Source organism: Chiloscyllium punctatum, chromosome 42 (genome assembly GCF_047496795.1).
Source record: "Chiloscyllium punctatum isolate Juve2018m chromosome 42, sChiPun1.3, whole genome shotgun sequence".
NCBI lineage: Eukaryota > Metazoa > Chordata > Chondrichthyes > Orectolobiformes > Hemiscylliidae > Chiloscyllium > Chiloscyllium punctatum.
In genome coordinates this window covers 14,348,141-14,365,363 of record NC_092780.1, presented here as the reverse complement: position 1 = coordinate 14,365,363, position 17,223 = coordinate 14,348,141, and the positions used below count along the sequence as shown (strand labels likewise).

The following is a 17,223-nucleotide window of genomic DNA, read 5'->3' as shown; positions in this document are numbered from 1 at the left end:
CCAATGGGTGGTTTCTAAAAATGTTCAAACTATGAGCAAAATTGAATTCCAAGACTTCATATGCCTGCTCAGGTGAATGTGCAAGATCCTGTAACAATGTTTTTGAGGAAGGAAAGCTGTGTTATCTCCAGGGTCCTAACCAATATATATCCCTCAGGTAATGTTAAATGACACAGATTATCTGATCATCACCGCATTGCTGTTTGTGAGAGTTTATCGTGTGTAAATTGACCACCACGTTTCTTACATTACAACAGTGACTGCACTAAAGTGCTTTAGAGTGTTTAACGGTTGTGAAAGGTGCTATATAAATGCTTTACCTCTTGCCGTCTCAAAGCTCCAAAGTTTTATCTTTGAGATGGATAAGGAGACTGCGAGCAAGCTTTCTAACCAAAGACCCTTATTTGCTCAGCTAGACTTTCAAAAGTGACAGTGTCACTGTGCTGCTACCCTGATTACAATGCTGAAAATGTGTTGCTGGAAAAGCGCAGCAGGTCAGGCAGCATCCAAGGAACAGGAGAATTGACGTTTCAGGCACTCCGCCTTGATTGCAATGTTAGGATTATAGAATTAACCCTACTATTAGAAAAAAACAACAAGATATTTCATGTATATGCTGATATTAGAGTATTTGTCATACTTAAGGAAAACAAGGCTAGTTTAAAACCTACATTTCTATCTCCGTGTTAATCTTCTGCCTTCTTGTGAAGGCAGTTACCAACATCATTCCTCCATTTCTTGTCCAAAATGACCTTTGCATGTTTGAGTCTGAGTGAATATCAAGTGAAACTATTCAGCTAGAGAAGCATCACAGCCAAGTCTAGCTTTCTTCTCAATGGACATGCGCTGAATGTTTTTTCCAGCAATAAAATACTGTCTGATTTTGCTTTCCTCAGCCCTGGAGCATTGATCTCAAGTGAAGCACCCCAACCATTCGGAATCATGTTTCACCCTTTTTTTTTTAACTTCTGTAAGATTAATTTTCCAGTCTTGACAAAAGAAATAATGTTAGTTCTGTACCTTGAGCATTGTTTTCATCAGATGTCTTTTCGGAAGTTTGAATCAACTGCACATCATCTCGTCTTACGGGCCGGGAGAGTGTTGTCACTTCAGGCTGCTGCATTGACTGAGTGGTTGCTGAGGTCTCATCCCCATACCACCACCATGACCTTGCTGGCTGGCAGAGAGCAGACAGCAGCAAGAAACCCAGGAGACTGAAGAAGGAAGGAGGCATAGCAGGGGTGAGGCTCCCTCTGGAGTGGGCTTGAAACTGGAATGCAACCGCTTTTGAAAGACACTTGTTTGGGATTGCTCAGATGACTCGGTGTCAACTTATTCTTCACAACATGCTCCTTATACTAGCTGGGAATCTGCTCTGAAGTCGGCAACAAACTCAAATTCGCCTCTTGAACATCTTGTTATCGTCCCCAAGTCCTGATAACGTGTCAAGGATGACTGCCTGGCTCACTCCCAACAGCATCACAGACATTTGCTCTGTTTCAGAAGGCTGATGATAGCATACAGTCAGACATCATCATCTCCAATTAGTTTACTTAACTCATCGTTATGTATATAATCCACTTAATAAATTATCACACATTGGAAGGTGAATGTTGACATTTGCAATAATAAATTGCAGGTTACATTCACACTGCTCACTGTAAGTCGATTCTTATCATTTTCTAAAAGGAAGTTCAGTTATTCTTCCTACTTCCCTGCCTTCCTATTCATTTTCTAAAGTACGAAACAAAATCCAAGTAGAAATTGAATTCTTTCCAAACTGGTTCTTCAAGGTTTATTTCAGAAGTTACATAGTATGGTCAAAAGCATCACTCTATGGATTCCAGTCACTACTCTGCGAGCAATCCTATTCCCCAGTCACATTAAATGTCTAATACCAGTTACAGTTCGCTAAGAGAGTATGTATTGCACTTTACATGCCCTGTTGTAGGCTGGGGATATATGTGAACAGAGATGGCTTTCCATCATCCAGTTCCTTAGAATCCCTACAGTGTGGAAGTAGGCCCTTCAGCCCAACAAGCCCACACCAACCCTCCAAAGAGTATCCCACCCAAACCCAATCCCCATTATTCTACATTTACCCCCGATTAATGCATCTAACCTTCATATCCCTAAACACTATGGGCAATTTAATTTGGCCAATTCACCTAACCTGCACATCTTTGGACTGTGGGAGGAAACCGAAGTACCTAGAGGGAACCCACGCAGACACAGGGAGAATGTGCAAACTCCACACAGACAATCGCCAAAGGCTGGAATCAAACCTGGGTCCCTGGCGCTGTGAGGCAGCAGTGTTAACCACTGAGTCACTATGCCGCTCTCTCCATCAGGATGATGAAGAGCTTATGCTTGAAACGTCAACTCGCCCTCAGATGCTGCCTGACTGGCTGTGCTTTTCCAGCGCCACACTTTTTGACTCTGATCTCCAGCATCTGCAGTCCTCACGTTCTCCTAGAGGAATCTCATCCACCCTGACTGGCAGCCACTGGTGTGTATTGGAAGGCTAGGCAGACTGAGCCTGTTTACTGGATTAGTGGTGCTGGAAGAGCACAGCAGTTCAGGCTGTTTGTCCACGCTATGAACACACCTTCCTTAGCTTGGTGCTGGGATGAACCTCAAAATTGAATGAACCTGGGAATTCTGGCTCAGAAGAATGGCCACTATCCATTGTGCCCCGCGACCACATCATCAAAGATGTTATAAGATTGAATTCCCTTCATGGTTTAATATTGAGCCACATGTAATGACCCCAGGTTCTCTGGGAAAGGTTTCACCAGTCTGACTAGGCCAGGTCTGATGAAAGCATTCCACTGGCACCACTAAATTAAGTCAACTGTGGCTCAGTTGGTAGCCTTCTTACTTCAGAGACATGTAGTTCCAGGTTCAAGTCCCACTCCTGAATCTGAGTGCAAAAATCAAGGCTCTCACTCAATGAGAGTGCTACTTTGTCAATGGTACTGACCTTTGAACAGCATGTTAAAGCAAGGCTTCACTTGCCTGCTCAGGTGGTTGTAAAAGATCCTGTGACAATATCTTGAAGAAGGAAAGCTGTGTTATCTCCAGAGTCCTGACTAACATCTATTCCGCAATCAACACTAAATGACAGATTATCTGATCATCACTGCATTGCTGTTTGTGGGCGTGCACTGTGTGTAAATTGACCTTCACATTTCTTACATTACAACAGTGACTACACTAAAGTGCTTTCAGGTGTTTAACAGCCAGGAAAGATGCTATATAAATGCAAATGCTTCTTCCAACCCATCTTTCTCATTTAGGTGCTAAGTGACCTATTGTGCAATTAATGCATTTTAGTTTAATTTTAATTTTACTATTACCATTTGAATTTAACTCATATCATTCTAGTTGCATATTGTATAGAACTTCAAGTCACAGACGCATCCAGCAGATTTCGATACAAATTTGATTTTGAAGACAGAATGGTCTAGCCATAAAGATGGAATGCAAATATGGATCAAAATGAAAGCAACAAACGGTAACAATTGAGAATTTCGAGGTGCAAGCTCCCAGTGAGGGGTGGAGTTGTTTGAGTCCAGTTCACAGTCCTGTAGATGCGGAATGATCTGATGGAAGAGTGGTGACTGCCCTGATTGCTGACACCTTGTGGTATGTCAACTAGACAAAAGTGAGGACTGCAGATGCTGGAAATCAGAGTCTAGATTAGAGTGGTGCTGAAAAAGCACAGCAGGTCAGGCAGCATCTGAGGAGCAGAAAAATCAACGTTTTGGGCAAAAGCCTTTCATCAGGAATGCTGCCTGACCTGCTGTGCTTTTCCAGCACCCACTCTAATCTAGACTATGATCTCCGGCATCCGCAGCCTTCACTTTTGCCTAATATTTGCACCATGCAAGTTCAGAGATAGCAATGATCATCTTGAACAAGACAGAAACTAACCATTACCCCCTGATATTTGATGCCATTAATATTGCTGAATCCCCCGCTATCAACATCCTGGGGATTATCATTGACCAGAAACTGAACTGGAATAACCCTTCCTGATGAAGGGCTTGTGCCCGAAACATCAATTCTCCTGCTCCTTGGATCTGCCTGACCTGCTGTGCTTTTCCAGCACCACTCTAATCTAGACCTTGTGGTATGTGCCCCCTTTGCTAATTCATGAACACACTACAATCAATCCTCTTGACTATACTGTGTCTAGGAGCTGTCAGCGATAGATGATAGACCACTGGTCAATCTAAACAGAATCACTGATGAATAACGTTCCCTCTAAATATCTTTACTGCTCCATAGACCTCCTTGTGCAACAGCAGTTTCCAAAAGCAGAAACCAACACATGCTGATTGGGAGCATCTAAACAAAGGTGTTTGTCTTCATGAACAAGATGATTTACTTCTTGCAACAAGTACTGCTTGCTTCCCTTCTCAGGCATCAGGATCCTCGGGAGGTGTACAGAATACGCCTGCTCCATGCAATAGCTCATGTCACGTTTCTACTGTGTGAGATATCATCAGATTGGGTGGAGCTGCTCCAACTTCAACATTAACTCTTTCACAGCCATTCGCTTACACAACAGGCAGCAGCTCTTCCAGCTTCTTGAAGGGGTTGGCCGGGGGAAGACTCTATTCCAGGAATAACCGGAGAATTACCACATTGTGATATAATTTTGAATTGTAAAATGAAGCATTATTTAATAAAACAAGTAAAACTTTCTGTTACACAAACATGCCTGGGTATTAAACATACTTGTTTAATGATTTAGAGATGCTGGTGTAGGACTGGGGTGTACAAAGTTAAAAATCACACAACACCAGGTTATAGTCCAACAGGTTTAATTGGAAGCACACTAGCTTTTGGAGCGCCGCTCCTTCATCAGGTGATAGTCACTATCACCTGATGAAGGAGTGACGCTCCGAAAGCAAGTGTGCTTCCAATTAAACCTGTTGGACTATAACCTGGTGTTGTGTGATTTTTAACTATATACTTGTTTAACACAGTGTTGATCTACGTTGCTTTAATCAAAGAGTCAACTATTATAGAATGAGGCCATTCAGCCCATGTGTCTGACCTTTGGCAGAACTATCCAATTTGTCCCATACCCCTGCTCTTTCCCCATTGCCCCGTAAATGTTTTTGCCTTCAAATACTTTACAGTTCTATTTTGAAAATTAATATTGATCTACTCCCCTTCAGGCAGTGAATTTCAGATTACAACAATTTATTCAGTGAGGAAATGTTTTCACATGTTGACTTTGAGTCTTTATCAATCAGCTTCAATCTGTGTCCTCTGGCTACCAATGGATCAGCCTGTGGAAATAATTCCTCTTCATTTATGGGAAAGGACACTGTTATGCATTCCCCAGTATGCTGCATATCTTATATTTTGCATTTATCTCAGAACAATGCCGAGATGATATTCATTCTGAACTAACCTTATTTTTATTATAATACTTTAAAATTTCATAAAACTTACAGGATTTTCTATATGCATGGTCACAGGCCAGAACTTCCTTTCTTGAGTGGAACTTTGTCAGTTTACTTCACTGTCTAGCTGCATTAACAAGCTTAAGCAATTAGGTAGAGTATACAAAGACTAGCTACAAGCCTAACATGATCAAACACAGATTAGTCAAACTATTGAACTCCTCAATAAATGATATGACACACTTTTTGCGTATCTTCTTGACCCTTTCTACTCTAAGGACAACAAATCCAAATGTGTCAGTTTTTTCAGACAGCTGATGTTCCTCAAAGCTGGTAGTGGAGGCCAACTAATACAAAATATAGAAGGAAAAGGGAAATCTAAATTGACAAAGAATTAAGTATGCAAATAAGAAATGATTGACTAATTTTAGTAAAGCATCAACAGCTTGAATTCAAACAATAATTTATCTGAAATTGCCCTGTGAGTTTTAATATGAGAAAAAAAAATACAATCTTGAGTTTGACAATTCTTTGATCTATCTCAACAAATCTTTATTATACACCTAATTGTAGAGGGGTACTCCAACTCCCTACCCACCTACCCCAGCCCTAATCCTCTTCCATCAAATTGATTCCAAGGTCAAACTTTTGATTGGATGAATTCTCACTTAACCACCAGAGCATCTCACAGTGAACCACCACACCATCTTATTCCCTGTAGCAACTAATTCCAACTGCCAACAAGGTAGCTTGCTGGTTAGCACTGCTGCCTCACAGCACCACGGACTTGAGTTCAATTCTCAGGTGTCTGTCTGTGTTGGGTTTGCGCATTCTCCCAGTGTCTGTGTGGGTTTCTTCCGGGCTCTGGTTTCCTCCCACAGTCCAAAGGTGTGCAGCTTAGGTGGATTGGTCATGCTAAATCGTCCATAATGTGCAGCCTTGGTGGATTAGCCATTGTAAATGAAGGGTTATGGAGATAGGGTAGGGGGCTGAGTTTGCGTGGGATGCACTTCAGAGGGTCAATGCAGAACTCAATGGGCTGAATAGCCTCTTTCTGCATTGTATGGATTCTATTCTAACTCTGATCTCCTGATGAGATCCCTCACAGATGTGGACATTTATTTACTCTCAGGATGGGGGTGATTCTGAAAGACCACATTAATTGCTTGTCTCAAGGTGTCCTGAAGGGACGCTGTAGGCTTTTTTCTTGAACCACTGCATTTCTTATAATGGTAGTGTTTCCATTGTGGTTTTAAGCAGAATGTTTCAGGAAATTGAAACTGTGGAGGAACAATCCAATTAAGTGTGACCTGGAGGGAAATTTGGGAATGACGATGTTTCCTGTGGCATTGGTCTTCATGTTGATCTAAAACACAAGGCAGGAAAGTAATCTTGAAAGATTTTGATCCCACCAGCTAATAATCTCATTCATTGTGATGATGTCCATAATTAGATGGATCTTCAAGGTAAGCATTTAGATTAGTAATCCAAAGCAGGAAACCAAAATATCCTACTGTCAGAGATGTGACTAATTGGTTCCCCTAACACACAAACACACACACACTCTCTCTCTCTTTCTCCTTCTCTCCCTCACACACACGCATGCACTCTCTCTCTCTTTCTCACACACACACGCACACACACACACACACGGGCTGAATTTATCTTTGCAGACATATTCTATTTTGTTCAAAAAGCACACAATCTGTAGGCAGTCAGTCCATGTGACATTTTATAAATTCCTACATTGGAAATAGAACCAGGCTGACTCAAGATTGGGATACAGACAGACTCTAACCTCACACCTTTAATGCATTGTCTGAGCTGAGATGTCACCTTTATTTAATATAAGACCTTAAGCTATCTCGAGAATGTGACTTACATCTGGGATTTACATGTTAATGAATCGAAACCAGCAACCCATTCTAAGAGATTAAGAATTAACAGCAATCTAGGTTTGTTCAATGCAGCGCATCACTTGTATGACATTTTGATCTTTTACTATAAATTCTGTGTCCTATGATCCTGCCCCACTAGCTACCTGGCTAAGGAGCAGCGCACCGAAAGCTTGTACTTCCAGATAAACTTGTTGGACTATAACCTGTGTTGTGTGATTTTAAACTTTGTCCACCCCGGTCCAACACTGGCACTTCCATGTTCAGATAGCTAAGGTAGTGATAGAGGAGTTAACTCACGACTTTACTCAATATGGATCACCAATTGCGATCCAGTCAGATCAAGATTTCACACTGTATGGTACCCTTGCACACCATTTCCATCCAAACAGTCATCCAGTGTACACTTGAATGTCTCTGAGAAACTGGCAAGTTCCTGACGAAGGGTTTTTGCCTGAAACATCGATTTTCCTGCTCCTCAGATGCTGCCTGACCTGCTGTGCTTTTCCGGCACTACTCTAATCTTGACTCTAACCTCCAGCATCTACAGTATCTACTTTTGCCTAAGTTCCTTCAGAACCAGAGGTAAAGAAACATTGGCCTTTGGCAAACCAGACAGTCTTTTCCAATGCCAAGTGACGCCATTTGAGCTAAAGATGCTCCAGCAATTTTTTAGAGATTGAGGAATGAAATGATCCGAATTGTATAGCTTGCCTTGCAAAGGTATGTTAACGGTGACATTTGGAACGGCCATTTGAAACAACTAAGACTAGCCTTGGGAAATTAGAACAGATTGATTTGGGGATAAACATTTCCAGAAGGGAGCTTGTAAAGATGCCAGTCATCCACCTCAGGTACATGACAGGAGAAGGGCAGGTGCTGCCAAGAACAGCACCAGTCCAAACATTAGTGAAAGTTTCTAACTCCTCAAGCTTAGTTTTATATTCATTTGTGGGATGTGGGTATTTCCGGCTGGATCAGCATTTATTGCCTGTCCCTAGCTGCCCTTGAGAAAGTGGTGATGAGTTGCTTTCTTGAACCATTGCAATCCATGTGATAGATCATTATGCTGTGAGGGAGGGGAGTACCAAATTTGGACCCACTAAAGGAACAGTGATATATTTCCAAGTCAAGATGTTGAGTGGCTTTGTAGGGAACTTGCAGGTATCCCCATCTAGCTGCTGCCCTTGACTTTCTAGATAGAAGCGGCCATGGGTTTGGAAGGGAAAATAGGATATAATGAGACTTTTGGAAATGAATGGTTTTTATTTTGACTAATTTTACTCATTCATTATATAAGGGTACCACTGGCTAGGCCAGTATGTATCACCCATCCATAATTGCCCAGAGGGCAGTTGAAAGTCAAATACACTGCTGTGGGTCTGGAGTCACATGTAAGATCAACAGTTCCCTTCTCTAAAGGACGTTACTGAGCCAAATGAGCTTCCCCCCAACATTGACTGTGGATTCACGGATATCATTAGACTCGAATTCCAGATTTTTATTGAAGTCAAATTCCACCATGTGCCATGGCAGGATATGGACCCAGGTCTCCAGAACATCACCTGGGTTGCTCGATTGGAGTCCAGTATTAATACCATGAGACCTCACCTCCCCTTAATTATAGCTGCTTTCCTGATGCATAATTTCCAAAAGAAAGCTTGGTCAGGGAAGTGCCAGGCATCCTTTAAGAAGTTGGAAGTCATTTTGTTCAATGAATTTTAGGTCACATCCAATTTCTCTAAGCCCTACAAAGTAGCAATGGATGCTATTGGTTTGGGGGTGGGTACAGTTCTATCATAAGAAGATGGGTTGGACACAACAAACCTGGAAGGATATTTTCTAAGAAGTTAAATCAGTATCAACAGAGAAACTCTTGCATGGAAAAATAAATCCTGGCAATGCTACTGGCACTTAAATATTTTGAAGTATATGTTCATAACGGCTACAGAGAGATAATGATATATACACAGGTAGTTCTGCAATAATGCGATTGGCTTTAACATGATCGATGAATTGTTCATGTTGTTTGGATGAAGCAAACTTTCTACTGAATGAGTAGAGTGATTTTCTACTAGCAATTATCTACAATGTGATTTTCTCTCGCGGCTTCCTATAGTGTGATTTTCTATAGCACTTTCTATAGCCTGATTTTCTATAGCGCGAGGTCACAGAGGAACGTGTTGTAGCAGAACGACCTGTACTGATTATAATTTCTTAGGCTTTGTGAAAATATCAAAATTCTATCAACGGAATTGCTATTACAGCCTTCTCTCTTAAAAATGTTCATGCTGCAGAGGGAAATGTTTGATAAGAATGTAACTTCAATTATTTAAGAAATACAAAGTTTCACAGAATAAATTAGATAAAGACCTGAAATAAGAATATGTGCAACTTTGTCTTAATGTTTTTATAGTTTTGTTTTGTCTGCATTTTACAATACATTTAAAAATTATATTTCATATTTTCAAGCGATGTTATGAAGGTGCTTATTTTGAAGGATTGTGGAAAATAGATTTGTTTCAACTTGCGTGGCGATATCTAGACTGGCTTCTTTAAAAGAGGACATTGTAGCATCATCATTAGAGCCTTTTCTTTAAACAAGGCTTCCGAAAAATCAACTTTTGTGAAAAATGCTTGCTTTGCAGGAGACCCTGTTACTCTACAAAGGACTGTTCCAACCCATTCCTGTAGGTGTCTCATTATAGCATCTGTAAACTTGTGTTAATGTAAAGGTGTTCTTAATTCACTGTGTCTTAATTCATAGCAAGTTGCATTTATTGACCCTGTGCTCACTGACTTGCTGGATGTCATTATCAATCATCTGAAAAGTAATGGTGTGCCTTCAGATGATGTCACTGAGGGCAGCGTGTACATAAGAAGAAGGAGGCAACAATGGTTAGACCCCTGGAGAACATCAGAGTTGTAGCAGATGCAAAAAGAGAAGCCAGTCCTGCTGGTTCTTTTGCTACCATTAGGTAGATAAAACGATGACCAGATGTAAGCAATCCCACCAATCACAATGAGAAGTGCGAGGTGAGGATGGTGTGGCCAGGCATGTCAAAGGTTACGAACAGAAAATGGAAGACAAGGCAAGACAAGCCTGAATCAAGAGAAACTAACAGGGAACTCCATGAAATGTGAGGACAGATTGGGTGCCGATATCACATCCAAGGAATTTTTGATTTGATTTATTATTGTCACGTGTACCAAGAGATAGTGAAAAGTATTGTTTTGCGTGCTATCCAGGAAAATCACACCTAACACAAGTACATCAGGATAATAAAACAGAATGCAGAATATATTGTTACAGCTACAGAGAAGGTGCAGAGAATAATCAACTCTAATACATGAGGGGTCCATTCAGAAGTCTGATAAAAGCAGGGAAGAAGCTGTTCTCAAATCTAATGGTAGATGTTTCCAAACTGTTGTATCTTCTGCCTGAGGGAAGAGGGTGGAAGAGTGTATAACTGGGGTGGGAAGGGTCTTTGTTTATGTTGGCTGCTTTCCTGAGACTGCGGGAAGTGTAGGTGTAGAAAATGGATGGAAAAAGTGAGGACTGCAGATGCTGGAGATCAGAGCTGAAAAATGTGTTGCTGGAAAAGCGCAGCAGGTCAGGCAGCATCCAAGGAGCAGGAGAATCGACGTTTCGAGCATAAGCCCTTCTTCAGGAAGGGCTTATGCCCGAAATGTTGATTCTCCTGCTCCTTGGATGCTGCCTGACCTGCTGCGCTTTTCCAGCAACACATTTTTCAGCTCAATGAATGGAAGGCTGGTTTTTGTGATGGACTGGGCTGTCTTCCCACAACTCTCTGTAATTTCTTGCGGTCCCTGGCAGAGCAGTTGCCATACCAAGCTGTGGTGCATCAGGGTAGGATGCTTTCTGTGGTGCATCTACATGAATTGGTACGAGCCATCGTGGACACGCCGAATTTCCTTAGCCTTCTGAGGAAGTAGAGACGTTGGTGAACTTTCTTGACCATAGCATTAACATGGATGGATCAGGACAGAATACTGGTGATTTTTACTCCTCGGAGCTTGAACCTCTCAACCACCTCCAACTCAGCACCATTGATACAGCCAGGGGCACGGCCTCCACTCTGCTTCTTAAAGTCAATGACCAGCTCCTTCGTTTTGCTGACAGCGTTGGAGAGATTGTTATCTTTACACCATGCCACTAAACTGTCTGTACTCTGTCTCATCATTTTTTGAGATTTAACCCACTGTAGTAGAATCATCAGCAAATTTGTAAATGGAGTTTGAACAGAATTTGGCTGCACAGTTATGAGTGTGTAAGGAATACACTAATTGGTTGAATACGCAGCCTCGTGGAGTACTGGTGTTAAGGATTATGGTGGAGGGGGTGTTGTCACCTATCCTTACTATGGGTTAGGAAGCTGAGGATCCAGTTACAGAGCGGGGAGCAGAGTCCTTGGTCTTGGAGCTTGGAGATGAGTTTGGTTGGAATGATGGTGTGGAAAGCAGAGCTAATGTAAATAAATAGGAGTCGAGAGTATGGTGCAGGAAGAGCACAGCAGGTCAGGCAGCACCACACCGTTGCTTCTAATCTCCAGCATCTTCAGTCCTCACTTTCTCCAAGCCAATAAATAGAGTCTAACGTAGGTGACCTTGTTATCCAGATGTCGCAGGACTGAACAGAGGGTCAGAGCTATGGCGTTCTGCCATATGACTTGGAGAGGAAAGGGAGGTTGGAACTGCAATTATGGTTCGGAAAAATTGAGTTTTGCTTTGAGGAACAGGGTGACAATGTGCTAGTGAAGGACAAAGTGACTGCACTTGAAGAAAAGAGAATTATTTACAAAGTCAACTGACATGGGAGCCAGGAAAGGAGGTTGGATGGTCAACAATTTAATGGAATTAGAATCAAGGGAGCAGGAAGTGAATCTCATGGATAAGATGAGCTAATGAGGCCTTGAGGGAAGTTCAGAGACAACCTCAAGAAAGTTGCAAGTTCAGGGCCAGACCAAGGGGAGCAGTAAAGGTAACCTGGCCAGATGGATTAATGTGAGTGAGTTGAAGCTGATGGATTGTCTCAATCTTTGTGACAAAAATGTCCATGTTGCTGGGACTGAGATAAAACAGGATGGAGGTACAGTGGCTTAAGAAAATGGAAATGCTAATTCAGTTTTCAGTAGTGGAAAGAAAGAAAAACTGGCATTTATATAGCAGTAGCAACAACAAACACCAGACCTCTCCAAGCGTTTGAAGGCCAATGAAGCATAGAAGATAGGAGCAGGAGTAGGCCATTCAATCCCTTAAACCTGATTCAATATGATCAGTCCTCACTTTCTCCTCAATATGATCATGGCTGAATACCCTTATCCCACTCTCTTTCCATATCATTTTCGCCCTTTAACCACAAGAGCTATACCTACCTTGTTCTTGCATGTTATTATCCCAGACCAGAATGCCAAAATTATATTAAGATCTGGCTAGGAACAAGTAACTTTTAAAAGTAGACAAGATGTGAGATTGACATGTCTTAAGAAGAGAATAAAGACACAAGATTCCATGTCTTTTAATAAATAACAGTAAACTTTACTACACAGTGTGAGAACCTTGAGATAATCTCCAAGATATGCACAACTTCTATTCTAATACCCAGAATTAACATGTGGCAAAAATAGCTAACAGACTGTGACTGAATATCCCAATCACCCAAATCAAATAGCAAAATTGATTAAGACAGATCCCACTGATTTTGTAGCAATTCCTCTGAGACATTAATGACACAGTTGGTCATTAAAACTCACTAAACTTGACAAGTCCTCACTTTTGCCAATCTGACTTTGAAACTTCTTTTCAAGAGCTGCTCAGTCATGGACTACCTCAACAACTGCTCTTAATTTGCTTGATTATCCTTGTTTCCTTGCTCTACACTCCCTTAGACATATTTGAAAGTGCAGCCCAGTACTTACTCACTGATATAACTCCATTGAGAAGTACCTTCACCAGGCTAGAACTGCCCTGGGTTTTGTATTTGGTTTAAGTTTTCATCTTGCTCAATTGCATCAAGTGATGAAAGCTTGTGTACTTTTCGACTCAGCTGGACTGAGGTATTAGTGGTACACAGCTCCTTCTGAGCCCCAACCACTCCTAGGACCTTTCCAACACCATAATTCCAACACTAAGCTACCTACTAATCTTATGCCTGAGTCCTAACCCCAGACATCCAACTTTTCACAGAAGGTATGTAATTAGTTTGCCTCCTCAACAGTATCAATAAAAGCAGCACCAACTTCAGTACATTATGTCAACATCTCTGTCATATGCTCTCTGGCTTCTCCACCGTACGTAATCTTTGAACCACTCTTCAGTGACTCCTGAACAGTTCTGAGTGACTTAGTGTAAACCTTGCAATACACTTAACCCCTATTACTAGGCAAAATTAAATGGCGCTACCCAGCAACTCCTGCAACATTGTGCACTCTGAATGTTAAAATACACAGATTGCTGGCTTCCCCTAGTACGATTGGTTACAACATGAAACGGATCCCATCACAAGTACTCTCAAAATGTAGTCCCTGTTTTGATGCTGGAAATAGGGTAGATTTGCACACTGCAAACTCCCCAAACCAGAATAATGAGCAGATAATCTGCTTTTGTGATGTTGATTGGAAGATCGATACTGGGAATAATTCCCCTGAACTTTCTCAAGAAAATGGCAGAATATCTCATACATCTACCAGAGAAGAGAGATGAAGGTTTGGCTTAACACCTCATCCAAAAAATAATGCAGCATACCCTCTGTGAGGCTTAAAGTTACTGAAGTCCTAGAGAACCATAATGAGAGAGGCAGAGAGAGACAACTGGCGGTGCCTTAAATCTGCGGGTCACCACACCTAAGGTAAAGGGAGAGGTTGAGAATGGCGGCCTTTATAGAAATCTCAGCCAATGTAAGGATTGAACCCTGGCATAATTCTGCATTGCAAACCATTTGTTCACCCAACTGAGCTAACTGACCCTTAGACTTTCTCGGTACTGGAATCTTCAGCTTTGAATTTTGTACTTGAGTGGGCCTTGAACCATAATCTTTCCACATAGAAGTAGCAATGCTACCAACTGAGTCACGCTGTGCTGAGGGCCAGAGGGTGGTGAAAGTTACTGTCAAATAGTTGGCTCATGGTTTCATCTCACTAAGGTCCATTCTCCTGTACAACGGAGACATCTTTGTTAATTCAGGATGCCTCAGCAACAGGTTTAGAAGAAAACGATTTATTAAATGAGCATAAAAAAGAAGAGCAACAGACTGTTAATGTCAGTTCTCAATGCAACGATCAACAGTAAGAAACCAAAGGAGAATGTATGGCTAGATAAAGAAGACTAGGTCCAGCAAACGGTCTGATTTGGAATTGGTGTGGGTAGAAGACAAGGCATTGAGGGTGGATTAGTTGGGGGGTGGGGGGGGGCGGTTGGTGGTTGTTGGGAATGGGGGTTGTGGAGAGAATTAAGAGGTTGCAATCATGTCACAAATAACCGTCAAGTGTTCTGTTTTTGACAATATCTCAAGAAAATTCAAAACTCTTGCTCAACTCAGCCATATCAAGAGCTTTGTGTATTTAAAATACAGAGAGTGAACAAGGAAGTGAGAAAGAGAAAGATTTGTGCAAGCTTTCACTGACCTGGAGGAGGTGATGACTGGTCCTCTGGTGCTGCAGTTGTGAAGGGTGAAACAGAGCTGAGAGATTCAATCTTCACTTTTTCTTTATCTTCTTCACGTTCCAAATCATAATCAGCTGGTCTAGAGCTAACATCAAGTTTGAAGAATGCAGTACTTTGAGTGACTTGACTCACTTTGTCCATGGTTGTTGCAGTTTTGGTAGATTGAGCAGTTGCAGCTTGAGTTGGTGCAATTTCTGCAGGTTGCATTGTTGTACTTTCTGCAGGGCGAGTTGTTGCAATTTTTGCAGCTTGATCTGTTGCATCTTTTGCAGGTTGAGTTGATGTAATTTCTGCAGGTTGCATTGTTGTACTTTCTGCAGGGCGAGTTGTTGCAATTTTTGCAGCTTGATCTGTTGCATCTTTTGCAGGTTGAGTTGATGTAATTTCTGCAGGTTGCATTGTTGTACTTTCTGCAGGGCGAGTTGTTGCAATTTTTGCAGCTTGATCTGTTGCATCTTTTGCAGGTTGAGTTGATGTAATTTCTGCAGGTTGCATTGTTGTATTTTCTGCGGCGCGAGTTGTTGCAATTTTTGCAGCTTGATCTGTTGCATCTTTTGCAGGTTGAGTTGATGTAATTTCTGCAGGTTGCATTGCTGCAATTTTTGTCACTTGACCTGCTCCATCTTTTACAGGGGGAGATGACGCAATTTCTGCAGGTTGAATGTCTGCCATTTCTACAGGTTGTGTTGTTGCAGTTTCTGTAGGTTTAGTTGTTACAATTTCTGTATGTTGAATGGCTGCAATTTCTACAGGTTGGGTTGTTGTAATCTGTGCAGGTTCAGTTGTTGAAATTTCTACCTTCTTTCCAAACGTTAAAATATTCCACCACTGGGCGCTTCCAGGAGACACCAAAGCACATAACACAAAAAGATTCAAGGCTTTTGAGAATTCCAAAGCCATTTCTATGTTTCCTGTGATGGTTCAGACAGAGACAAGAAAGATCCTGACTACTGATTCACTCACCTCTTCAGAAGCATGTTCCCATGTCCAGAATGGAAAAAATATCAGGGGAACCTTGTTGTGAGTGAGACTTCTGGCTTGACACAATTTTGATTCAAATCAAGCCACCAGTTTTTGCTACATAGATTAACCTTTGAAACTTTGAAACCTGAGTATTTAGACCCACCCTTTCAGTATCAGATACGTACTCATGAACAGATTACTGGTGTTGACTTGCACCAATGACTGACAGCCTGAACTTGAGTTTCAATTGGTTATGCCAAAGAAGACAAACCATGATTGCAGTTTGGTCTTTCTGGTTGGACACACACGCCAGTCACTGCCAAGCAGTTCAAAGACCTTGTTTATTAATCACTTCGAACTACAGAAAAACAAATTTTTAAAAAATCAGAGTGATCGCTGCTTTTGGAAAGTCACGTTTTCCCATTCATGTACAAAACTTTCTAATGGATTTGCTCTTTGTGAAGCAAATCCAATGTCATGTAAGTCACTCCCGAATGATACCAAGTAGGAATAGATATACCGAAAGAGACCAATACACTTTGTCTGTATCTGAGAGGTAGATGTTTCACTTTTTAAAATTTTGTTTAGTAAGCAGTACAATAAACCCTCACTGTTCGCCATTTGTGAATTAGTAAATTATTTTGTATCGCATCATCCATTGTGAAGCCAATGTCTGCTTTTTCATAGTGTCTAGTAGCCAAGAGTGTCACGCAGGTGAAAAGGGACTTGATAATTCACACATAAAGTTGGAACTGACTCCTGATTAAGGTTGACACTGTCCTGTTCGCTTTAGGGAACATCTCCGGGACACCCGCACCAATCAACCACACCACCCTGTGGCCCAACATTTCAACTCTCCCTCCCACTCTGCCGAGGACATGGAGGTCCTGGGCCTCCTTCACCGCCACTCCCTCACCACCAGATGCCTGGAGAAAGAACACCTCAAATTCCGCCTCGGAACACTTCAACCCCAGGGCATCAATGTGGACTTCAACAGTTTCCTCATTTCCCCTTCCGCCACCTCACCCCAGTTCCAAACTTCCAGCTCAGCACTGTCCCCGTGACTTGTCCTGACTTGTCCTACCTGCCTATCTTCTTTTCCACCTATCCACTCCACCCTCCCCCCCCGACCTATCACCTTCATCCCCTCCCCCACTCAGCTATTGTACTCTATGCTACTTTCTCCCCACCCCCACCCTCCTCTCACTTATCTCTCCACCCTTCAGGCTCTCTGCCTGTATTCCTAATGAAGGGCTTTT

The 17,223-nt window shown here is 41.9% G+C and overlaps 1 protein-coding gene across 1 annotated transcript in view; it reads right to left on the bottom strand.

The window, feature by feature from the left end:
• LOC140465750 (uncharacterized) overlaps window positions 1-16,100 on the bottom strand; it is a 111,532-nt gene extending 95,432 nt beyond the window's left edge. Inside the window, exon 1 of the mRNA XM_072561454.1 lies at window positions 14,962-16,100. Within this exon, the coding sequence (XP_072417555.1) occupies window positions 14,962-15,901 (940 nt within the window). The 5' untranslated portion in view covers window positions 15,902-16,100. The remainder of the gene's footprint in view (window positions 1-14,961) is intronic.
• Window positions 16,101-17,223: the final 1,123 nt, after the last annotated feature.